This window comes from Chenopodium quinoa, unplaced genomic scaffold (genome assembly GCF_001683475.1).
Source record: "Chenopodium quinoa cultivar QQ74 unplaced genomic scaffold, ASM168347v1, whole genome shotgun sequence".
Lineage (NCBI taxonomy): Eukaryota > Viridiplantae > Streptophyta > Magnoliopsida > Caryophyllales > Amaranthaceae > Chenopodium > Chenopodium quinoa.
In genome coordinates, this window is record NW_018742449.1 from 135,018 (window position 1) to 155,076 (window position 20,059).

General features: G+C 39.1%; 1 protein-coding gene across 1 annotated transcript; it reads right to left on the bottom strand.

Moving 5' to 3' along the window:
• Positions 1-16,081: 16,081 nt before the first annotated feature.
• Positions 16,082-17,368, bottom strand: LOC110716970. Its single transcript, XM_021895623.1, has 3 exons — positions 17,069-17,368; positions 16,842-16,984; positions 16,082-16,409 (listed from the first exon to the last, which is right to left on the bottom strand). Exons 1-3 carry the CDS (start codon positions 17,366-17,368, stop codon positions 16,082-16,084), a joined length of 771 nt encoding a protein of 256 aa, XP_021751315.1.
• Between the last annotated feature and the right edge of the window lie 2,691 nt (positions 17,369-20,059).

Consider the following 20,059-nt stretch of genomic DNA (forward strand, 5'->3'; position numbering starts at 1 on the left):
ATTATTTGTCTTTGGCTTGTAATGAACTAATTCTAGTTGATCATGCTTTTGAACATATTTTGATCTATGGCGTTGGACGCCGGGTTATTTGATCACAAGATTATAACAATGGTTGTTTTTTGAATGTTTTGCTTATATGTTCTACGAGATTACACATTTTATATTTGATTAGACAAATTTTAATAATACCACCAAAAGAGCTAAGACCATTGATTTGAATCAAACCTACTTGTGGCATTGTCGTCTTGGCCACATTAACATCAAACGCATCAAGAAACTTTTTCATGAGGGTATTCTTGACTCATTCGACTTATAGTTGTTTGAAAATTGCGAATGTATTCTCCAAGTTAGGAGAAAGGGCTAGTGACTTATTGGGCCTTATACATATGGATGTATGTGGACCAATGAGTACACCCGCAAGGCATGGTTATCGATATTTCATCACCTTCACGGACGAATATAGTAAATATGGATATGTCTACGTTATGTCAAACAAATCTGAATCTTTTGAGAAATTCAAAGAGTTTCAGAGTGAAGTGGAAAATCAGCTTGGCAAGAAAATCAAATCACTTTAATTGGATTGAGGTGGCGAATATTTGAGCCACGAATTCGACGATCATCTGAAAAAAAATGGTATTATCTCAAAATTAACACCTCCAGGAACTCCACAATGGAACTAAGTGTCTGAGAGGAGGAATCTAACCTTGTTAGACATGGTCCGATCAATGATGGGCCTTAGCGATCTTCCTATATCTTTCTGGGGACACGCACTTCTAACCGCGACACTAACCCTCGACCGAGCTCCGTCAAAAGCTGTCGAAAAGACTCCATATGAATTATGGACGAAGAAACCTCCGCAGTTGTCTTTTCTTAAGATTTGGGGTTGCGAAGCATATGTCAAGAGATTAATTTCTGACAAACTTCACCCAAAATCAGACAAATGTTTCTTTGTGGGATACCCAAAAGAAACTAAGGGGTATTACTTCTACAACAAATTTGAGAACAAAGTGTTTGTTGGCTTGTGATGGTGTCTTTTTAGAGAAGAAACACCTTTCTAAAATGACAAGTGGGAGGAAAATCGAACTCGATGAAGTTTGAGAAGACGAGCAACAAAGTCAACCTGAAAAAACTGACAATCAAAGTGCTTTAGAAGAAGCTGTTGACATCGGTCAAAGTCAAACTGACAATGAAAATGCTCAACCTATTACCCTGTGTAGGTCGCAACGGCCTAGATCTCAACCAGACAGATACCTCGGTATTATATTAACTGAAGATCAAGACATCCTAATTATGGATGGAGATGAGCCAGCGATGTACAAACAGGCTATGACATACGAAACCAACTCTGCAAAATGGCAAGAGGCCATGAAATCCGAGATGGACTCCATGTTTGGAAATCAAGTCTGAACTTGGTTGATTTGCCTGAAGGTTACACACCTATCGGTTGCAATTGGATTTTCAAGTTGAAAAGAGAAAAAGATGGAAATGTATCTATATACAAAGCTAGATTGGCGGCAAAAGGTTACAGGCAAATTCACGGTGTTGATTATGATGAAACTTTTTTGCCAGTTGCCATGCTTAAGTTCGTCCGGATTATCCTAGCAATTGCCGCATATTATGATTATGAAATATGGCAAATGGATGTCAAAACCGCCTTCCTTAACGGGATTTTGGAAGAAACTGTGTACATGACACAGCCGAAAGGTTTTGTGGATCCAAGTAATGTTGGGAAGGTTTGCAAGCTTAAGAAGTTCGTTTATGGATTAAAGCAGGCAAGCAAATGTTGGAATCTGCGATTCGATGACACTATTAGTAAGTTTGGTTTTATCTAGAATCCAAATGATTCTTGTGTTTACAAGAAGGTCAGTGGGAGTGACATCGCATTCCTCATCTTATATGTCGATGACATATTGCTCATTGGAAATAGCATTTCAATGTTAGAATCCGTAAAGGACTGGCTTGGAAACTGCTTTTCAATGAAGGACTTGGGAGAGGCACAATACATATGAGCATCAAGATCTATAAGGATAGATCTACAAGGATGATTGGATTGAGCCAAAGTACTTATATTGATAAGGTATTGGCACGATTCAATATGGAAGGCGCCAAGAGAGGGCACCTACCCATGTCACATGATATAACTCTCAGCAAGAAGTAGTGTCCACACACACTTGATGAGCAAGAGAGGATGAATCAGTTCCCAGATGCTTCGCTTATTGGATCGATCATGTATGCCATGATATGTACTAGGCCAAATGTATTGTATGCCTTGAGCGCCACGAGCCGATACCAATCAGACCTAGGAGAGGTGCATCGAACTGCGGCAAAAAATATCCTGAAGTACCTAAAAAGTAACAAGGATAAATTCTTGGTCTATGGTAGAAGTAATGATTTGGTTGTTAAAGGTTTTACCGACGCAAGCTTCTAGACTGACAGAGATGACTCAAAGTCGCAGTCAGGGTACATATTCTGTCTAAATAGAGGAGCGTTTAGGTGGAAGAGTGTTAAGAAAATCACTACTGCAGATTCTACAACTGAAGCCGAATACTTGGCAGCTTCAAAAGCAGCTAAGGAGACAGTTTGGATTCGTAAGTTCATTAGCAAACTTGATGTTGTACCCTCCATCAAGGGTCTGATAGACCTCTATTGTGATAACAATGGAGCTATTGCTCAGGCCAAGGAGCCAAGGGAACATTAGAAGGTCAAACATGTCAAGAGGTGATTTCACATGATAAAGGAATAGAAGTCCGAGGGTGAAATTAGAATTTGTAAGATTGGAATGGACGACAATGTAGCCGATCCACTCACTAAACCTTTGAATCAAGTGAAGCACAACAAGCACGTTGAGGCAATGGGAATCAGGCACGTTGGAGATTGGCATTGTTTTCCCTGTTTATGTGTTTTTAATTAAACACTAGGTTGAACCATTCGGTTTTGGAGTAATTTAATTTTTTGCAAAATTATTATCACTCCATTTCTATTTAATTATGGTTTATAATTAAATAATGAGTCCATTCAATTTCTAAGAATATTCAAAACAGGGTATTAAGACAATGTCTTGGATAAAGAAACACCTGTTAAGTAAACATTGAATATTTCAATTGAAAATTATCCCTAATCAAGGTCATTTGAATGATGGACGATTAATGACCACTTGAGATTAGTGTGTAGTATGATTTATAGCACCGTTTCTTGTGCTACAAGGACATGATTGTCATAAATCATTTGCACAGTTAGTGGTTTGGAACTATACCGGATTGACCTATGCAAATACTTTAAGAGATTTAAAATCGTCATAAGTATATTTCTTATTATAGCTATCGGAACCTTTTTCCTCGACCATGAGTAATGTAAGTTCTCTTGTTTGAGTACTAGTCCGTTTTGATATTGTCAATCGTCTGCCGTAAATGGGGATTATAACGGCAACACTCGGGCGTCTAGGTCCCCTTCGTAAGGGAAGCTAACTATATAAGACTGGGAATGTCCCCCTATTAATAATAGGGAACGTGACTTTATTGTTTACAAGGCCTCTTGAAGAACGAGACTGTGAAAATGCGTAGCCGTGCTCAGATGGATTTTAGAAATCATCTGCTTATTGACAGTCAAACTCGGAAATCGAGAAATACTTCTGGACGTAATAAGGATGACGAAGAATCTTAACTTATAGTTCATGAAGAGACATTAAGTGACATAGGAAATGATCTATACACTAACTGCACACTTGTCCGGAAGGACAAGTGGGAGATTGAAAGGAATGGTTTCCTTCCAAGAAATGTATTATTCCGATAGAGGGTTCGGAATTATTAGAAGTTAATTATTCAGTGAGGTCAAGTGATCGAAATGTCTAGTTGGAGGCCACTTGCGATTAGTAATATCAATGTATAATTAATATTACAGTTTAATCTTGACTAAACCCTTTGGGTCACACCCCAATCGAATAACCTATCCGAGGCGACAAATCAATCTGAATGATTAGATGAGTCATTAGAGTATTACGAACAAAGACGTCAGATATCGAGCTTAGAGCGTCAAAACCGAGCATCATAAGTCAAGTCGAATTTAGAATTCGATGAGACGAGAAATCAAGCAAAGGACAAGTTCAAGCTAAGCCGCAGCTTCGAATTGGCTAGCCATGCAAAGGCTAGGCTAGCATAGGGCACCAACCGCATCGCATGGCTGTGCCCCAAGCCAAGCATGCATGTGCGTGCTAGGCTTGCTGGCCGAGCATGCTTGCGGGGCTGGTGCACATGGCCGCACGCAAGCTAGCAGCTGGCGCACCATGCGTGTTAGCGTGCTAGTGTGCTGGGCCTCGCACCCAACCGCAAGCATAGCAGCAGCTAGGCTGCGCCTAGCATTAGCATCGCAGCAGCAGCAGCACGCTATGCATGCTTGTGCTATGGGCTATGCGTGCTTGCGTGCCGGGTAGCTCCTAGCACAAGCATAAGCAACGCAACAGCAGCAACAGCCTGCATGGCGTGCGTGGCCTGCTGGCTGTGCGTGGGCTTGTGCGAGTTGGCTGGCAGGCCCAAGCATGGTGCTAGGTAGCTAAGGCATGCTTCCAGTCAGCATGTGCGTGTGCCAACTCATGCGTGGGGAGGCTGGTTTTGGTGGGTTTCTTAGGGAGTAAGGGGAGGATGGTCCCCCCCCTTGTGGTCCTCACCTAACCCCATGCTTACCTCTTGGCACTTGGCGTTTGTTGATTCACTTGCATTACAATTTGATTTTTGAATTAAAAATAAGTTGAATAAAGTGCATTTTAACAAATCTCCCACATTGATGGGAGATTGGAATTCAAGAGCTCTCTTCCCAATAAATACCAATCATTTGGGATTGGGAAGGGACACTTGAGTTGTGAATTTTAAGGGATCTCCAAGAAAAGAATACGTTAATTATAATACTCTAAGTTTTCAAGGTCTAGCCCCAACTAAGCTTAGAGGTAGGGACCGTTCAGGTTGGGTCACAAGGGTGAGAGCCGTTGGAGGCTTACGCATTTGCGGAGCTAACACTTTCAAGTACGAGCTCTTAGAAAGAACGAAGCACGCGTCAAGGCTAAGATCGTCTTTTCTTCTTTCTCTCTCCTTGTTAATTAATTATGTGATTGTTAATTAATTAATATTTATGTTTATTTACTTTAATTTGTGTGCGGATTTTGGGAGGGTTTCATTCCGCGTAGTGTCGGACACTATGAAACCCAACATAAATTCACCTGGTCAAATAAACGAAAAAGAAGACCTATCATGCAAAGGCTGGACAGAGCTTAGGCTATCCTCCAATGGTTAAATCTATTCCCTGAAACTAGACTAACCCACCTACCCAGGGACTCTTCTGATCACTGCCCAATTAAGCTGCAAACTTGCCTTCCCTTCTCAAACCAAACAAACACCACCAAACCTTTCAAATTGGAACCCCTTTGGTGTTTTGCTCCTGGATTTAGCCATATGGTGGAGTCTTCATGGCCTCAACAACCCCTTAGTATTATTTCTAAGCTTGGCCAGATCTCCATGACTATCCAAAATTGAGTCAAAATTAACATCCCAAACCCTTTCAAAGAGAGCTAAAATTTAGAAAAGACTTCTAGGAGTCCATGTTGCTATTGAGAGTGAGCCCCAAAACCAATTCCTTCATTCCCTTAATCAACATTTATCTGATTCCATCCATTCCATAACTATCCAAGAGGAAGCTTTTTGGGGAGTTAGAGCTAATTCAAACTGGCTCAATTTTGGAGATAGGAACACCACTTACTTCCATAACTCAGTCAATTAGAAGAAGGAGGAATACCATCCGAAATTTGTCTAAATCCGTGGGGGAGAAAATCCCCCAAAACCATCTTCATGACCACATTGTTGACTTCTTTTCACACCTCTTCTCCTCTAACTTGGCCCAACCTCAGACCACCATCTCCTTTGCATCTGACATATCCATTGCCCAGACTCCTTCCCTTGCTGAATTAGTCCATCATGCTGTCTTTTCCATGGGCAGATTCAAAGCCCCTGGGATTGATGGCTTCCATCCCTTCTTTTTCCAAGATCAATGGAACTCCATCTGGGGAGACCTTCTCCAATTTGCTAAGGACTGTTTCCTTATAAATAAACATCTATTCTAAAATCAGTAAAACTTCTATCTGTCTAATCCCAAAAACCAAACCTCCTGAGTCTATCAAACAATTCAGACCGGTTAACCTTTGCACTCTTACAAAATCATTTCCAAAATCATTGTTCAAAGGCTAAGACCCAAGCTAAACTCTCCAATCTCACCTAATCAGAGTAGCTTTCCCTAGGAAGGGGATGTGAGAACAACTATATAGTTGCCTCAGTGATCCTCCATTCAATGAAAAAGAAAAAATATGGGAAAATCTGGTTTGCCTTGAAAATTGATCTTGAAAAGGCCTATGATAGGCTTGAATGGCTTTTCATCAAATTCTGTCTTGCTAGGCATGGATTTGAGGAAGCCTCCACCAGCCTTTTCATGAACTGCATCACTTCCACATCCTTCCAAGTTATGGTGAATGGAAGACTGTCCATAAGCTTTACTACTTTCAGGGGCATAAGACAGGGTGATCCCATCTCACCATACATTTTCATTAGCAAATCAGCAAACTCTGGACTGTATGACCAACATCCTCCAATCCTTTTGGGAGATATCAGGCGAAAAAATGAATGCCTCCAAAAGTAAACTCTATTTCTCCGCAAACACCTCCTTTGCAATCTCTGACTCATTCTCCCAATCTCTTGATGTTCTAATCAGTCAAGACCTAGGCATCTATCTTGGGTTCCCCCTCACTGACAAGAAACCTTCCTACTCTCAGTTTCAATATCTCACCACTAAGCTTGATCAAAAGCTGGTCTCTTGGAAAATTGTCTGTCTATCTAAAGCAGGAAGAATATCCTCATCAAAGCTTCCCTTGCCTCCATTCCAAACTACACCATGCAAGCCATCTCTCTCCCAAATAAAGTCACCTCTAGAATTGACCAGATTTGCTCTAGATTCTTCTGGGGTTCCAATGGAGAGAGATGGAAAACATCTGTCATTACTTGGTCAAAACTCTATGGCCTTAAAGAGACTGGTGGGCTCGGATTCAGAATGGCCAGCCTACAGAACATTGCCCTGCTTTAAGTTTTGCTGGAAAATCTACAATGGCTCTAATAATTCCTCCTCCATCATTAAAGACAAATACTGCAATAAGGACATGCTCACTACCTTCAAAGTGGTTCCCACATCTAGAAAAGCATTGGGAAAGGTTAGGAAGTCTTCTCCCACTTCACTCAATGGGCTTTTGCAACTGGTAACCATTGTTTGCTCTAGCATGACAACTGTTCAGGCTTAGGACCTTTAAGAACCCTCATTCAGGGTCCTATCTAGCAAAACACCTCCTCAATGTACCTAAACTCTATCATCTAAAATAAATAGTGGAACCTCAGCAACTTGGACTTCCAACTGCCCCCCCCCCCAAGTTTGCACCCACATTCTCTCCTTACCCTTCCCTAGCCAAGGAGATGACACCCCCTTTTGCTCTCTGGGGAAAGGCTCTATTTTTTTTATTCCAAAGAGCTACATGCATCTTTGGGCTAACCAATTTAGTGCCACAAACTCCAAGTTCATAAATGCAAATATCTGGAACCTAGATGTCCTTCCCAAAGTCAAATTCTTCTCGTGGCAATGTGCTTGGCAAAGCTTGCCTACTTCTGCTATGCTAAACTCCAAAAACATCATACCTTCCCCATTCTACACCTTCTGCCCCTCCATAAATGAAAATATTCTCCATGTCCTTTGGGACTGCCCTAGGCTTAGGGAAATAAGGGACCCTTTGCAGCTTTAACCTAACTTCTGTAACTCTAACATTGACTTATGGCTAAGCTCAAACCTTGAGTTCTCTGACCTGCACCAATCTTTTAACCAAAACTGGAATGACACTTTTGCAATCATGTGTTGGAAAATCTATGGTGCAATCATAATCAGTGGAAAAACACTAACATTTTCTTTAACTGCCTAAGGGTAACATTAGGAATTTCATATCCTAACACCCCTATTGATGAGATATACCACATATATGTGTCTTGCAGGCACCTAAGAAACATGTTGGAAGCTGAAGTTCAGCATGTAAGCAGATTAGGAGTGAAGGAAGCAGATTTTTAGGCCAAGCGAGCCAGGCAGGATCTAACTGTGCAATCAAACAGCTATGAGTCTTCAATTGACCTTTTGATGAGGGCTGTATATTTAACCCCCCCAATCCTCTAGAACTCAGTAAAACTACTATTTTGGCCATGTATGGCAGTAACTGTAATCTTTTGGGTGTTGTGCCACCTTATTATGACCCCCACTGAAGTGGGTGAATACCGTGTTGTAACTTGAATTTCGTTTAATCTTAGTTCTCTCTTCACCAAAAAAAATATGTTGCAAGACTTGTAACGCACTGTTTAGATGATTTTTATTTTGGAAACTCGAAATTTTTGCTGTTGGCAAAAAAATACGACATTTAGCAGAAAAAGGGAATACGAGTATTGAACATTTTGGTGAACTAAACTTGTGACGTGTGTAAAGTTAACCAATTTGAAAAGTCTTTAGCTAGCATGAATAAGATTAGCGCTTCAAATACTCCCCGCATACGGCTAGAAACACAAACTTAAAAAAAAAAAAAGTTGTAAAATTGTACATCTGTTGTAGATTGACATAAAATGATCAAAAGTTACCTCAAAATAATTAAAAGTTATCCTACTATAAATGAAATAGTATATGCTTTTACTGATGTTGTTACCCTCTTTAAAGGGATGATTATATGGTAGTCATCTTTAAAATGAATACCATAACTTGCATACGTGGTGTGCTTTTATGGCTTATTTTTTTATTTATTTTTAAATTCCAAAATTAATAAAAAATGGTTTTTTTAATTTTTAAAATACATTTATTAATTTCTAATATCACTTTTTATAAATTATGAAAATCTATTTTTATGTTCATATTTAATTTTTAAAATTCTATTTTTTAATATTATTAAAATTATAATTTAAAATCAGAAAATTACAAATAAAAATATGTTCTTCATTTATTCCATTGATCTAAATAACCCCTATCATCAAACTCTTCTCTTATTTGTTCACAAAACTGATTAACAATTTGCTCATAGAATCGATCATGAATTTGGTTGATCCAATTTCTTCATGGATGCGTATAATTTATTCGACAATATGTAGGGCTTAAAATTCTACAATAATTCAACCCGTTTGGTGTTTTATATTCATTAGTATGATCGATCATGAACAATCCCCCTTTCCCCACCGCCAAAACTGCCCCTCTTCTCTTCCCCCATCGTCGAAACGACTGGTTTTGAAGGTTAGGAAAAGGACGAGGGGAAGTTTTAGCAGTGGCGGGGTAACGGATGGGGGTTGTTTCGGGGGTGAGGAGGGGTCGGCCGGTAGTTATAGGGGATTAAGCTGGGCGCCTGGCCGGGTTTTGATGGGATTAGGGGTTGGGTAACGGTTTAATGGTGGTGGAAGGGGAGGGGTGGCTAGGAAGGTGTTTGGGTTTTTCATTTTGGACCAATCACGCGTCATGATTACCTGTTATAATAGGTCGTTGACCGGTTTGGAACTACTAGAGGAAAACTGATGCCAAAGGTTGGATTATTAGATAATACTCCCTCCGTCCCTAAATAATTGTCCCATTTAGTGAAAAATCATAGGAATTATGGTGGTAAAATGAAAGTACATATGAGAAAGAGAAAATCCCAATCATTTGAAAAAAAAAAAAAGAAAAAAAAAAAAGAGAAAGTTACTTTATGGGTAAAAAAATTAAAATAGTCAAAATGATGGGTACAATTTTCATTACAAATGTGAGGGTAAAATAACAATAGCGGATAATAAGGAAAAAAAATGATGATAAAGCAGTCGCTTTATGGGTCCCAAAATTAGTACAACTCTGAAATGGATAGAACATTTAGGGTCACCAAAATGGCAAATGGGACAATCATATGGAGACGGAGGGAGTAATCTATAGTTAGAGATTATTCAAAGTACGTAAATCGTCCAAGTTGGGATTATTAAAGTGAATATGATGGAAATCACATCATCTACTCGTATTAACTTCTTTATTCTCGTTAAACAATGTTGTATTTTACTATTTCATTAAACCTATAAACACAATTTATATTTTCAAGTATTAAATTAAAAAATAAGTGAAACAAAATGTTAAATTTTACATATTAACCTGTATTATGAGAATTTTGGGTACAATCTTTGATTAGATCTTCGGATTCGATCTTAACTTGAATAGTTAGTCTGGAGTTTCACTTTCTTAACTCTTAAAATAGTCAAAAATTGCTTATTTTAATTGAATCTTTAATGGTCAAAAAAAATTGATTTCCAAAACAAAGAATTGACTAAAAAAAGAAAAAAAAAAATAAAAACGAGGTTTTGACCAAGCATTAAAAAATGAAAAATAAACCAATAGAATTAAAGAATAGTGATGGTCATAATAGGGATGACCATAGTAGAAACTTTTAATGTAGTCTTATGACTTTTGACTACCATAATTTTTTTAAAATATACGGTTGAGATTATTTGTATTTTGATTTATTTTTAATTAATAATTTTAATTTAAAATCATGTTTTAATTATTTTATATATATTTTTTATTTCCAAAAGTTTGAAAATATTAAACATTAATTTATGGAAGATAAAAATATATTTAAAATAATTGAAAAAATTATTTTTTATTAAAATTACTAATTAAAATTAAATCCAAAAAATAAATAATCTAAGCCGTCTATTTAAAAAAATTGTGGTTGTCAAAAGTTATAATACTATATTAGAATCATCCAGTGAAGGGAAGTAAATAAAGAAGACAATAGAAAGTACACATGACTGTTGACATAACGCAATGCATTGGTGCCACAGCTCAGCCCCCTAGCTACAAAAATTAGAAAATAAAAATGTATTTCACTATGCTTCTGGCAATAACAATAACAACATACATATAAGTTACATATATACATATATTTAGCAGGTAAAATGCACCACACCCCATCATTGCCAAAATTTCAGTTCCGTTCTACTAAGGGTGATCAAGTTATTATGAGAGATGATGTTACTTCTTTATCATCCACTGACTCATAAAGGATGATTTTCTTGGAATTCTTCTAAAAGAGTATCCATTGGCAATTTGGCATGGTGCACAAGGCCTCAATAGTGCCCTTGCCGGGAACATCTGTCTCGCATATTACTGGTGTTGCCCCAATTGGTGAGAAAACAAAAATTATTTAATTGTGTGAAACTCTGAATAGTCATCATGCCAGCAATCAGCAATCTAAAATCCTGAGATCATATCATTATCAACTTTGTTATGCCTAATGATTATATTCAAAATTGTTCTTACCAATAAAATTCAGTTCTACAACTGCTAAAAAACTCTTCCTAGTTACTTCATAAGGTTTTATTAAATTCTTAATCTGAATTCAATGCAGCGGGTTATTTAACCTGACATTTTTTAGAGCATGGCTATAAGCTATATCCTTACCATATATCTCTGCTGGAAAGTCGTCTGTGCATCGCTTTCAATACTCACAACCTGCCCAGAATGATCCTCTCTGAAAACTTCAAGGTTCTCTACCCTAGTTTTGACAGATGGACATAGATTACCCCCTGCTTAACGTGCATACACTTAAAAGAGTTAAACATACTACCTGTTTAGGGTAAAAATACCCTATGCCACGTGGCCCAGTAGCATGTTGACACGTGGCAGCCCACCAGAGGCCCATCAGGATCCAATCGGATGCTGACACGTGGCATTAAACCCCCAATGGGGGAGCAAATCCTCATCTACTATAAATAAAGGAAAATCCTCATTTATTACATATTCACAAATAAAAACACAAAACCCGAGCAATATTAATTGCGGAATCTCTCTGAATCAGTGAGAAAGACCAATTTACTTTCCGCACGTTTACTCATCCGGAATCATACTAACTTGATCTTCGGAGGCGGAACTCCACCCAACCAGAGTTTCGTGGTTTTGCAGGTACAAACGTCAGGCGCACATACTCGGTATTGTAATTCTCCCGAGGGACTCCAAAAACCCCAGAAACATTTGGCGCCGTCTGTGGGGAGATTACTATTGAGATGGCATCCGACACTGTACCGTTTGCAGAGGGAAGCCGGCCTACGACTAACCCTGAGGTCTATACGGACCATGAAAGTGGCAGTGGTGACGACTACGAAGTCGAAACCTATATGGCCCCAGACGAGTCATTTCGATCTAGGCGCACCCGTTACAAGGAAACAAGGGAACGAGGCCAAGACAAAGCTGGTCCCAGCAATCCAGGCGGCAAGCCTGCTGGGCAACCCCAGGCGGCAGAGGGTGCAGCCCCCGTCACCAGAGACGAGCTCATGAAATTCATGACAAGTTTCAAAAGGGAAATAAAGGAAATCATCAAGAAGTCAACTGGCTCAAGCAAGGGTCAGTCGGCAAAGAAGCCTTCTCCCTCCGGGAAGAAGCAAATCTAAGACCGGGTGCTTACTCCTCACCCCTAGCCCAAGGGGACGGATGGGCCCTTGATCGACCTTTCAAAACTTCGTTTCCCTAAATTAGGGCAACAGAAGGCCATCCGGCATACAAAGCCGGATGGGTCAAAGAAGACTTTCTCTGACGCCCAGATGTTCATCCAGGAGAAGAGAAGACAGAGCATGTCTTAGTCGGCCTCCACGTCGACCTACCCAGACAGTTTCCGAAATGCTTCAATGAAGCATTCGAAGACGCAACAAGGGAGTCAGTCGCACGGCGTGTCCGCACGTATTGGTCCTCACATGATCCAGAAAGCTCCGTATGTGCCCCAACAGCCATACACCCCGTATGGATCTCCATTCATGCAGTCGACTTCCTTCGAGGGTTAGGCGGCATACCAGGTCCAGCCTATGGACTGGCAGCTCCGGGTGCTAAACCTTGGGGAACAGCCTTCGGCTTTCTCTCGGGAAATAACCGAGGCGGCACAGCCGGCTAAGGTTAAAAATGTGTTGGCCCACTGATATTGATCTCCAGAAGAGAACAAATTATGAAAGATTTATTAACATGTGCAATGTGCATTAGTAATTATGACTCCTTGTCTTCTGCATCATTTATTCATAATTTTTTGGCTTTTGCATGCTTCTGTATTTATTTTTCTTCTTAAGTTGTCTAATCACGTCTCAACCGTCATCTCTCTCCTCCTTTGAGTTCTCTTTCTCTCTCTTCCTTTACTTCATCTTCTTCCCTCGTAAAAAATTTCTTTCATCTCAAATTTAAACCCTACTTCTCTGTCAATGGAACAAAAAAGAAAATCAGTGGCCTCCAAACCCTCCTCCTCTAAGGTGGCAAATACTCGTGCTTCTTCCTCAAAGCGGAAGGTGGTTAAAGTTTCATCCTCCGAGTCGTCAGCCTCGGATTCTTCGTCTCGTAATCCAAGTGACCCAGAGGTAAACTCTTCAATTCCATCCTCTTGGTTTCGCAATAATAGGCTCATGGTAGATGGAAAGACGGATTTCACTCCCGTAAAATTTGTTTTTCCGAATTAATGGATGTCGATTTCATCTCCTCTACTAAATTAAATAGTTTTAGGATTTTTTGAAACTCAAATCTGTTCAATTTTTCATGTTTTTCTGATGTTGCTTACCCTCGCCTTACTTGTCTCTTTTACCTTAATATGGTTGTTTCAAAGGATCGAGGGCAGACATCTCTTACTTCTCTAGTAAAATGGAAGGAAATTACTCTGACTTCTTCTACACTGGCTCAAATTCTTGGCATATCTCCTGATTTCTCACGAGATTCACATCCTCCCCGTACCGAATGTGTCACAAAGGCTAAAGAACAATTCTTGCTCCCAAACTTCCCCCTTCTCGTCAACTGACTCATTCATCTCTTCTCCTCGAACCCAAGATAATTTTCACCTATTTGGTTCGTTGTATTGTTCCCCGAACAAACTCCAAGGAATTAATCACTGATTAGGCTCTTGAAATTCAGTTTCTTCTATTCAATGGGTATAATCTTGATCTGCCAAGTTTCATTCTAAGTCAAATGCTTCATTGCGTCTCTTCATCAAGGCCTAAACCTTTGCCTTATGAAAACCTGCTTCCTAAGATATTCCACTTTTTCGACATCTCTGTTGCCAATGAGGAAGTCGAACGTCTTCAGTCTCCTAGAATTGGTCTCGATTCCCTTACCAAAATGGGTATTTTGCTTCTTCCAGACGGTTCTTGGAAACTTCATTGTGATCTTACTCTAGAGGAAGTTGATGCCCTACCCTCATCTCTATCTAAAGGGAAAGGCATTGCTGACTTTTCTATGTCCTCCTCTCGTTTGGATCCTCTGGAGTTTGGTTTAGATGACCTTCGTCGTGATGTTCATGACCTTGATTCAAAGCTGGACCACACTCAAGAGCTCTTGGCAATTGTAAATGCCAAAGTGAATCAGCTCTTCCATCTCTGTGCTCTCAATTTCACTACTACTAGCAGTATCATGCCCCTACACGAGGATGTTGCTCAACATGCCCGTGAAAGAGCTGCCAATGTCCTTCTTAACTATGAGCGTTATTTGCGTAATCGTCCTATTCTACGCCCTACTGTTATCGAGCCCTGTATCCTCACAGTGGAAGAGTATGGGGTGGTTAAGAAATACCGAGCTGAGGAACAACAACGGAGACTAGATGAAATGTAGAGGGACTAGACCATGAGAGCAGCACATAGGCCTCTCTACAGGGGGAGAAATGTGTAGTTTTGGTTTTGTGACATATTCTTTTGGTTTTGTGATATTGTTGGATATGTTTGGATGTTTGGATATGTTTATGCAGGTTATTGTATATTGATCAAGGGGGAGATTGAAGACTCCACCTTGTTGGACTCATTGGACTTATTTTGTTTATGATGGAAGTCTCAACATTTTGAAAAGCCCAATAAGTGTAGCCCAATAAGTCTCAACATTGTTTATGCATTCGAGTGATGATACACTTTCGGCTTTGGGCTAAGGCTAAACAAATATTAGATATTTATGTTCAAAAGATAGTGATTTGTTATCTTTTATTTCGGATAAGATTTTTCTAACAAATTTGTTTTGCAGAAATCGAAATTGCTTGAGTTTGAAATTTTCTATTTTACAAGAATTCCTTAAAGATAGGCCAAACTTCTCTGAGCGTTATTAGGAAGCTCCAAAAGAAATGCAAGACTCGTTCAAAGTTTCCGTTGAGGCTTCAATCGTTTTTCAAATTCAAAGCTCAGAGTTTCAAGGCCTTATAACTCTATAAATAGCGTACAAGTCTTTGCAAAAGGCATCAAGAACTATCGAGCTATTTAAAGAGTGTTTCATATTTTCTCTCTAAATTCTTTAATACCTTATTGTGTGATTGAGAGAAAAGAAAGAGTGTATCTAAGAGCAAAAAATATTATATCAAAAGAGAGACATCCTTAGAGTAATTTTATGATACTCAAAGTATTTTAGGTAGTCTTTTATTTCTGGGAATTGAGTTTCTAAACTGTAATCGGGTGGTTACGAGTAGAAGAGAGGTGATCTTGTAAGTGCTTTAGGGCTCTAAAGGAAGAAATAAAAGAAGTTTATAAACCTACGGGTTGAACAACCCTAGGCGGAGACGTAGGCATTTTTGCCGAACTTCGTAAAAATATCTTTGTCTCTTGTCTCATTTTATTTGCTTTATTTTATTGCTTTTACTTCAGTTTTATTTATGCAACTTATATTCTGCCTAAAGTTTCAAAGTTTGTTTTGTAAGTTTTGAACTGAATCTCAAAGCCTTAAAATGAATTCCAAGACAAATTCGGATTAATATTCACTTATCTCAAGACCTTGACCTTAAATGAAATATCCTGTAAGATTATTCCAGAACCCGTAAATGAAATACAAATACAAATAACTAAGCTCATTGATTTCTTTTTCTTTAAGGCCATTTTAGTACAAAACTTATTCGTTTTTTTTTTGGCAAGTAAGCAAATATTATTACCAAAAGAGAAAAGGGCAAGCCCTTACAACCCAAACTACAACGACCCATCAAACGAGCCAAACAACCACAAAAAAGAAGGGAGAAAAAACAACAACCTAAAAGCTGCACAACAAATTACAGGGGACAATTCTTCCTTAAATCATCATAAAGCCACTTGCACTGCTGCTGTCTCCATTTCTTGCTCACCATCTGATGACATCTATCAATAACCTCAGCACCTATCTTTCTGCAAACCAAATTAGGAATAGGAACAGCTTTATTCCATAATGCAGAATTTCTGGCCCACCAAATATAATAAACCACAGCAGCTAGACCAGTAAAACAGACTCTTCTTTTGATGGGGTCCTTCACAGCCTTCTTCCAATCCTTCCATGAAGTATCAATATTGAAAGCCTGCTCAATAATCTGCAACCACGAGCTAATACTAGCAATGCACTGTCTGCTGTAAGCACACTCAAAAAAAAGATGTTGCTTGTTCTCAGTGTTCTCACCACAAAGAAGGCACAGGCTGCTGTCACAAGCTCCAAACCGAAATAGTTGCTCTCTAGTTCTTAGCCTTCCCCACACAGCCAGCCAGGCAATAAAAGAATGTTTAGGGACATTATATCTGTTCCAAACCCAAACACTCTAATCTACCTTCTCTTTCTCACCTTGCAGCCACTTATAAACCTCTGAGATGGCATACTTATTGTCCATCTAGCCCCGTCAGGTGAAACCATCTTTCAAAATCTCCTTCACTTTGCACATTTTCTTCTAGGCCCAACCATCCCCTTTCTTAGGACTGTAAGACCACCAGTCTCTCTCTTTAATGTAAACATTATGAACCCATTTTATCCACAACGATTCTTTCTTCTTTGCAATTTTCTAGATATACTTCCCCAATGCTGCCATATTCCAATTCTCATAGTCTCTAACTCCCAAACCACCCATCTTCTTAGGAGAGCATACCCAACTCCAAGCTAGAGGTGGAGCTTTAGAAAGAATGGATGATCCTTCCCAGATAAAACCTCTACAAAGCTGATTAATTTTATCAATGACAACTTTAGGTAAGAGAATGCATTGTGCTCAGTGCGAATGTAAACTAATCAGAATAGAATTCACCAAAGTAACCCTGACAGCATAAGAGAGGTTCCTAGAGGACCAACAGGTGAGCTTATGAAGCATCTTGTCCATCAGCACATCAAAATTAGCAAGCCTGAGATGTCTAGAATTGAGAGGGATCCCCAAGTATTTAGAAGGAGCAGAACCATTAATAAAACCAGAGCAATTCAAAATATCCTCTTTCACCACCCTGTCTCGCACATTTCCAAAAAAGATGGCTGTTTTTTCAACATTAGCCTCCAACCTAGAAACTCGACCAAAAATCTTTAAAGCTCTGATGAGGTAAGAAACTGAATTCATGTTGCCATAGGAAAACAACATGAGATTGTCAGCAAAAATTAGGTGATTGAGCTTCAAGGGCTTTCATCTATAGTGGAACTTGAACTTTGTTTCTTTCCCAACTTTCTTCAACAACCTAGTAAGATACTCCATTACGATCACAAAAAGTAGAGGAGACAACAGATCTCCTTGTCGTATTCTTCTTTGCCCTTTAATGAAGCCATGGATGCCAACATTAATCATAAGAGAAAAACATGGAGTACTAACACAATCCATTATCCACTTGATAAACTGCTCAGGAAAGTCCAGCCAAGAAAGCATATCTCTAATAAAACTCCACTGCATAGTATCATACGCTTTCCTCAAATCTACTTTAATTGTACATCTTGGGGATTTCCTCTTGTTTGCATAATCCTTGAGCATGTCTTGACAAATTAAAATGTTAACCATAATAGACCTCCCAGCTACAAAGGCTCCCTGAGCTTCATCAATTAGGCTAGGAAGAACCTCTTTCAATCTATTACACAAGAGCTTTGAGATGATTTTATATATCACATTACAACACGCAATTGGCCGAAATTGAGAAACAAGGCTAGGATTATCAACTTTAGGAATCAGAGTAAGTCTAGTAGCATTTATTTGTTTAAGCATCTTACCACTTGCATAGAAATCCAAAACGGCAGAACATATGTCCCCATTAGTGATATCCCAAGTTGCCTTAAAGAATTTGCTTGAGAATCCGTCTGGCCCCGGGGCTTTGCCATCTTCAATACTCCAAAGAGCTGTCTTCACATCCTCTACTGTAAATGGCCTACACAAATTACTCTTCTGATCAGCTGAAAGAGTTTTGCCTTCTTGAATAACAATAGGGTGCAGGACCTGTTCAACTGGCTTATGAGAATCAAGTAGCTCTTTATAAAATTTCACAGAACGCAGCAACAATACTCTCAGGATCCTCAATCATAGTACCATTCTGTCCCTGAATATAACACACTCTATTTTGAATTCTTTGTTGCCTGATACAAGCATGAAAGTAGGAAGAGTTCATATCTCCTTCTCTTAGCCAGTGTAATTTTGCCTTTTGCTTCAAGAACTTGAACTTAGTTGAGTGAGACACCTTGTAAGATTCCCTAGCTTCTTTCTCAGCCTCAAGAATCTCAGTATTTAATGGAGCTAAACTCAGCTCCTTCTGGACCTTAGCCAACCTGTCAGCAGCAATAAAGTCAGCATTTAGAATATCAGAATACTTATTCATATTAAGATTTTTCAACTCCTTCTTCACATTTTTCAACTTCCTGACCACAGTAAACATTGCAGTGCCTCTTTCAGAAGTGCACCAATTATCCCTCACCATATCTAGGAAACCAGGAGCTTCAATCCATAGATTGAAAAACCGAAAAGGTTTTTTAATGTTTAGACTATCCCCATACATAGTCACACTACATGGACAGTGATCCATTAACCCCTCATGCAGAAAAGTAGCAATAGCAGTAGGAAATTTGTCCATCCAAGCACTATCAACCAAGACCCTATCTATTCTAGAACAAACTCTATCACTCCCATGTTGTTTATTATTCCACGTATAAAAAGCACCACCTGTTTTGAGCTCCTGCAAACCAGCTTCTCTAATACAATATCTGAAATTACTAACTTCAGAGAGGGTACATAAGGAACCTAGCCTATCTTCAAAATTTAGTATGTTGTTAAAATCCCCACATACAACCCAGGGACCAACCATGTTGGCACTAATACTTTTTATCTGCTGCCAAAGTCTCTCTCTATCTTTAGCTAGGTTCAGACCATAAACCGTTGTACACCAAAACACACCTCGAGAGGCTCTGTGAGTAACTTTCACATGAATAAGTTGAACAACAGTGAAAACAACCTCCACATGAAAAATAGAGGGCATCCAAATAACCCAAATTCTGCCTCCATCAACATCTCCATAGTTAGTGACAACAGACCACTCTCTCCTGAAATTCTCAAACACCTTACCAAACTTCCTAGCCTTCACTTTAGTTTCTAAGAGGCCAAATAGACCAATATTATGATGTTTCAGAAACCATACAACATCACAAATTTTTTGAAGTTTATTTATCCCTCTAACATTCCAAAAGCCCCACCTATCCATTTTTAGAATAATAGCATTTCCCCTCCATCCAATCTCCACACAGCACCCTACCCTCATGAACAAAATGTTGCTCTGATTCAGTTCCCCTGTGCACTCCCTCAGGGTCCATCTCTTGATTATGATCATTCTTTTGCAACTGCTCAAATTGATTTCTCATTGGGATCTCATTCCTAACCTCATTCACACTCCTCACATTCTCCTTCAGAGGTCTCCAGACCTGTTGTTGCTTCTTCCTTCCTTTTTGATCGACCTTCTGTTTCTGGACAGGAGCTTGCATATGAACATGCCTCTTAGGCTGAGCACATACATAATGATTAGGACAATCTTTCTTATAGTGCCCCATTCCTTTGCACATAGTACAGGTTACATGTTTCCATTCATATATCACCTTTTGATTAACCAACTTACCATTCTCATCAAGAAACTCCACTGAATCAGGATATTCACCATTAACAGTTACTTCCACCATAATTCGAGCATATTCCACAAGTTCCTTAGATGCAGAGGCTTTATCCGTTTTAATCGGTTTTCCAATCAGACTAGTAATCTTCATTATGGCAGCTCTTCCCTAAAATTTCAAA

What these genes read in the sequence shown, in the direction of transcription:
- LOC110716970 (XM_021895623.1), bottom strand. Translation starts at nt 17,368, where the DNA reads ATGAATTCAGTTTCTTACCTCATCAGAGCTTTAAAGATTTTTGGTCGA. An exon ending in ATGCTGTCAGGGTTACTTTG is followed by an intron (nt 16,985 to 17,068) that starts GTGAATTCTATT and finishes AAAATTAATCAG; the next exon opens with CTTTGTAGAGGTTTTATCTG. An exon ending in AATATGGCAGCATTGGGGAA is followed by an intron (nt 16,410 to 16,841) that starts GTATATCTAGAA and finishes GTGTGCTTACAG; the next exon opens with CAGACAGTGCATTGCTAGTA.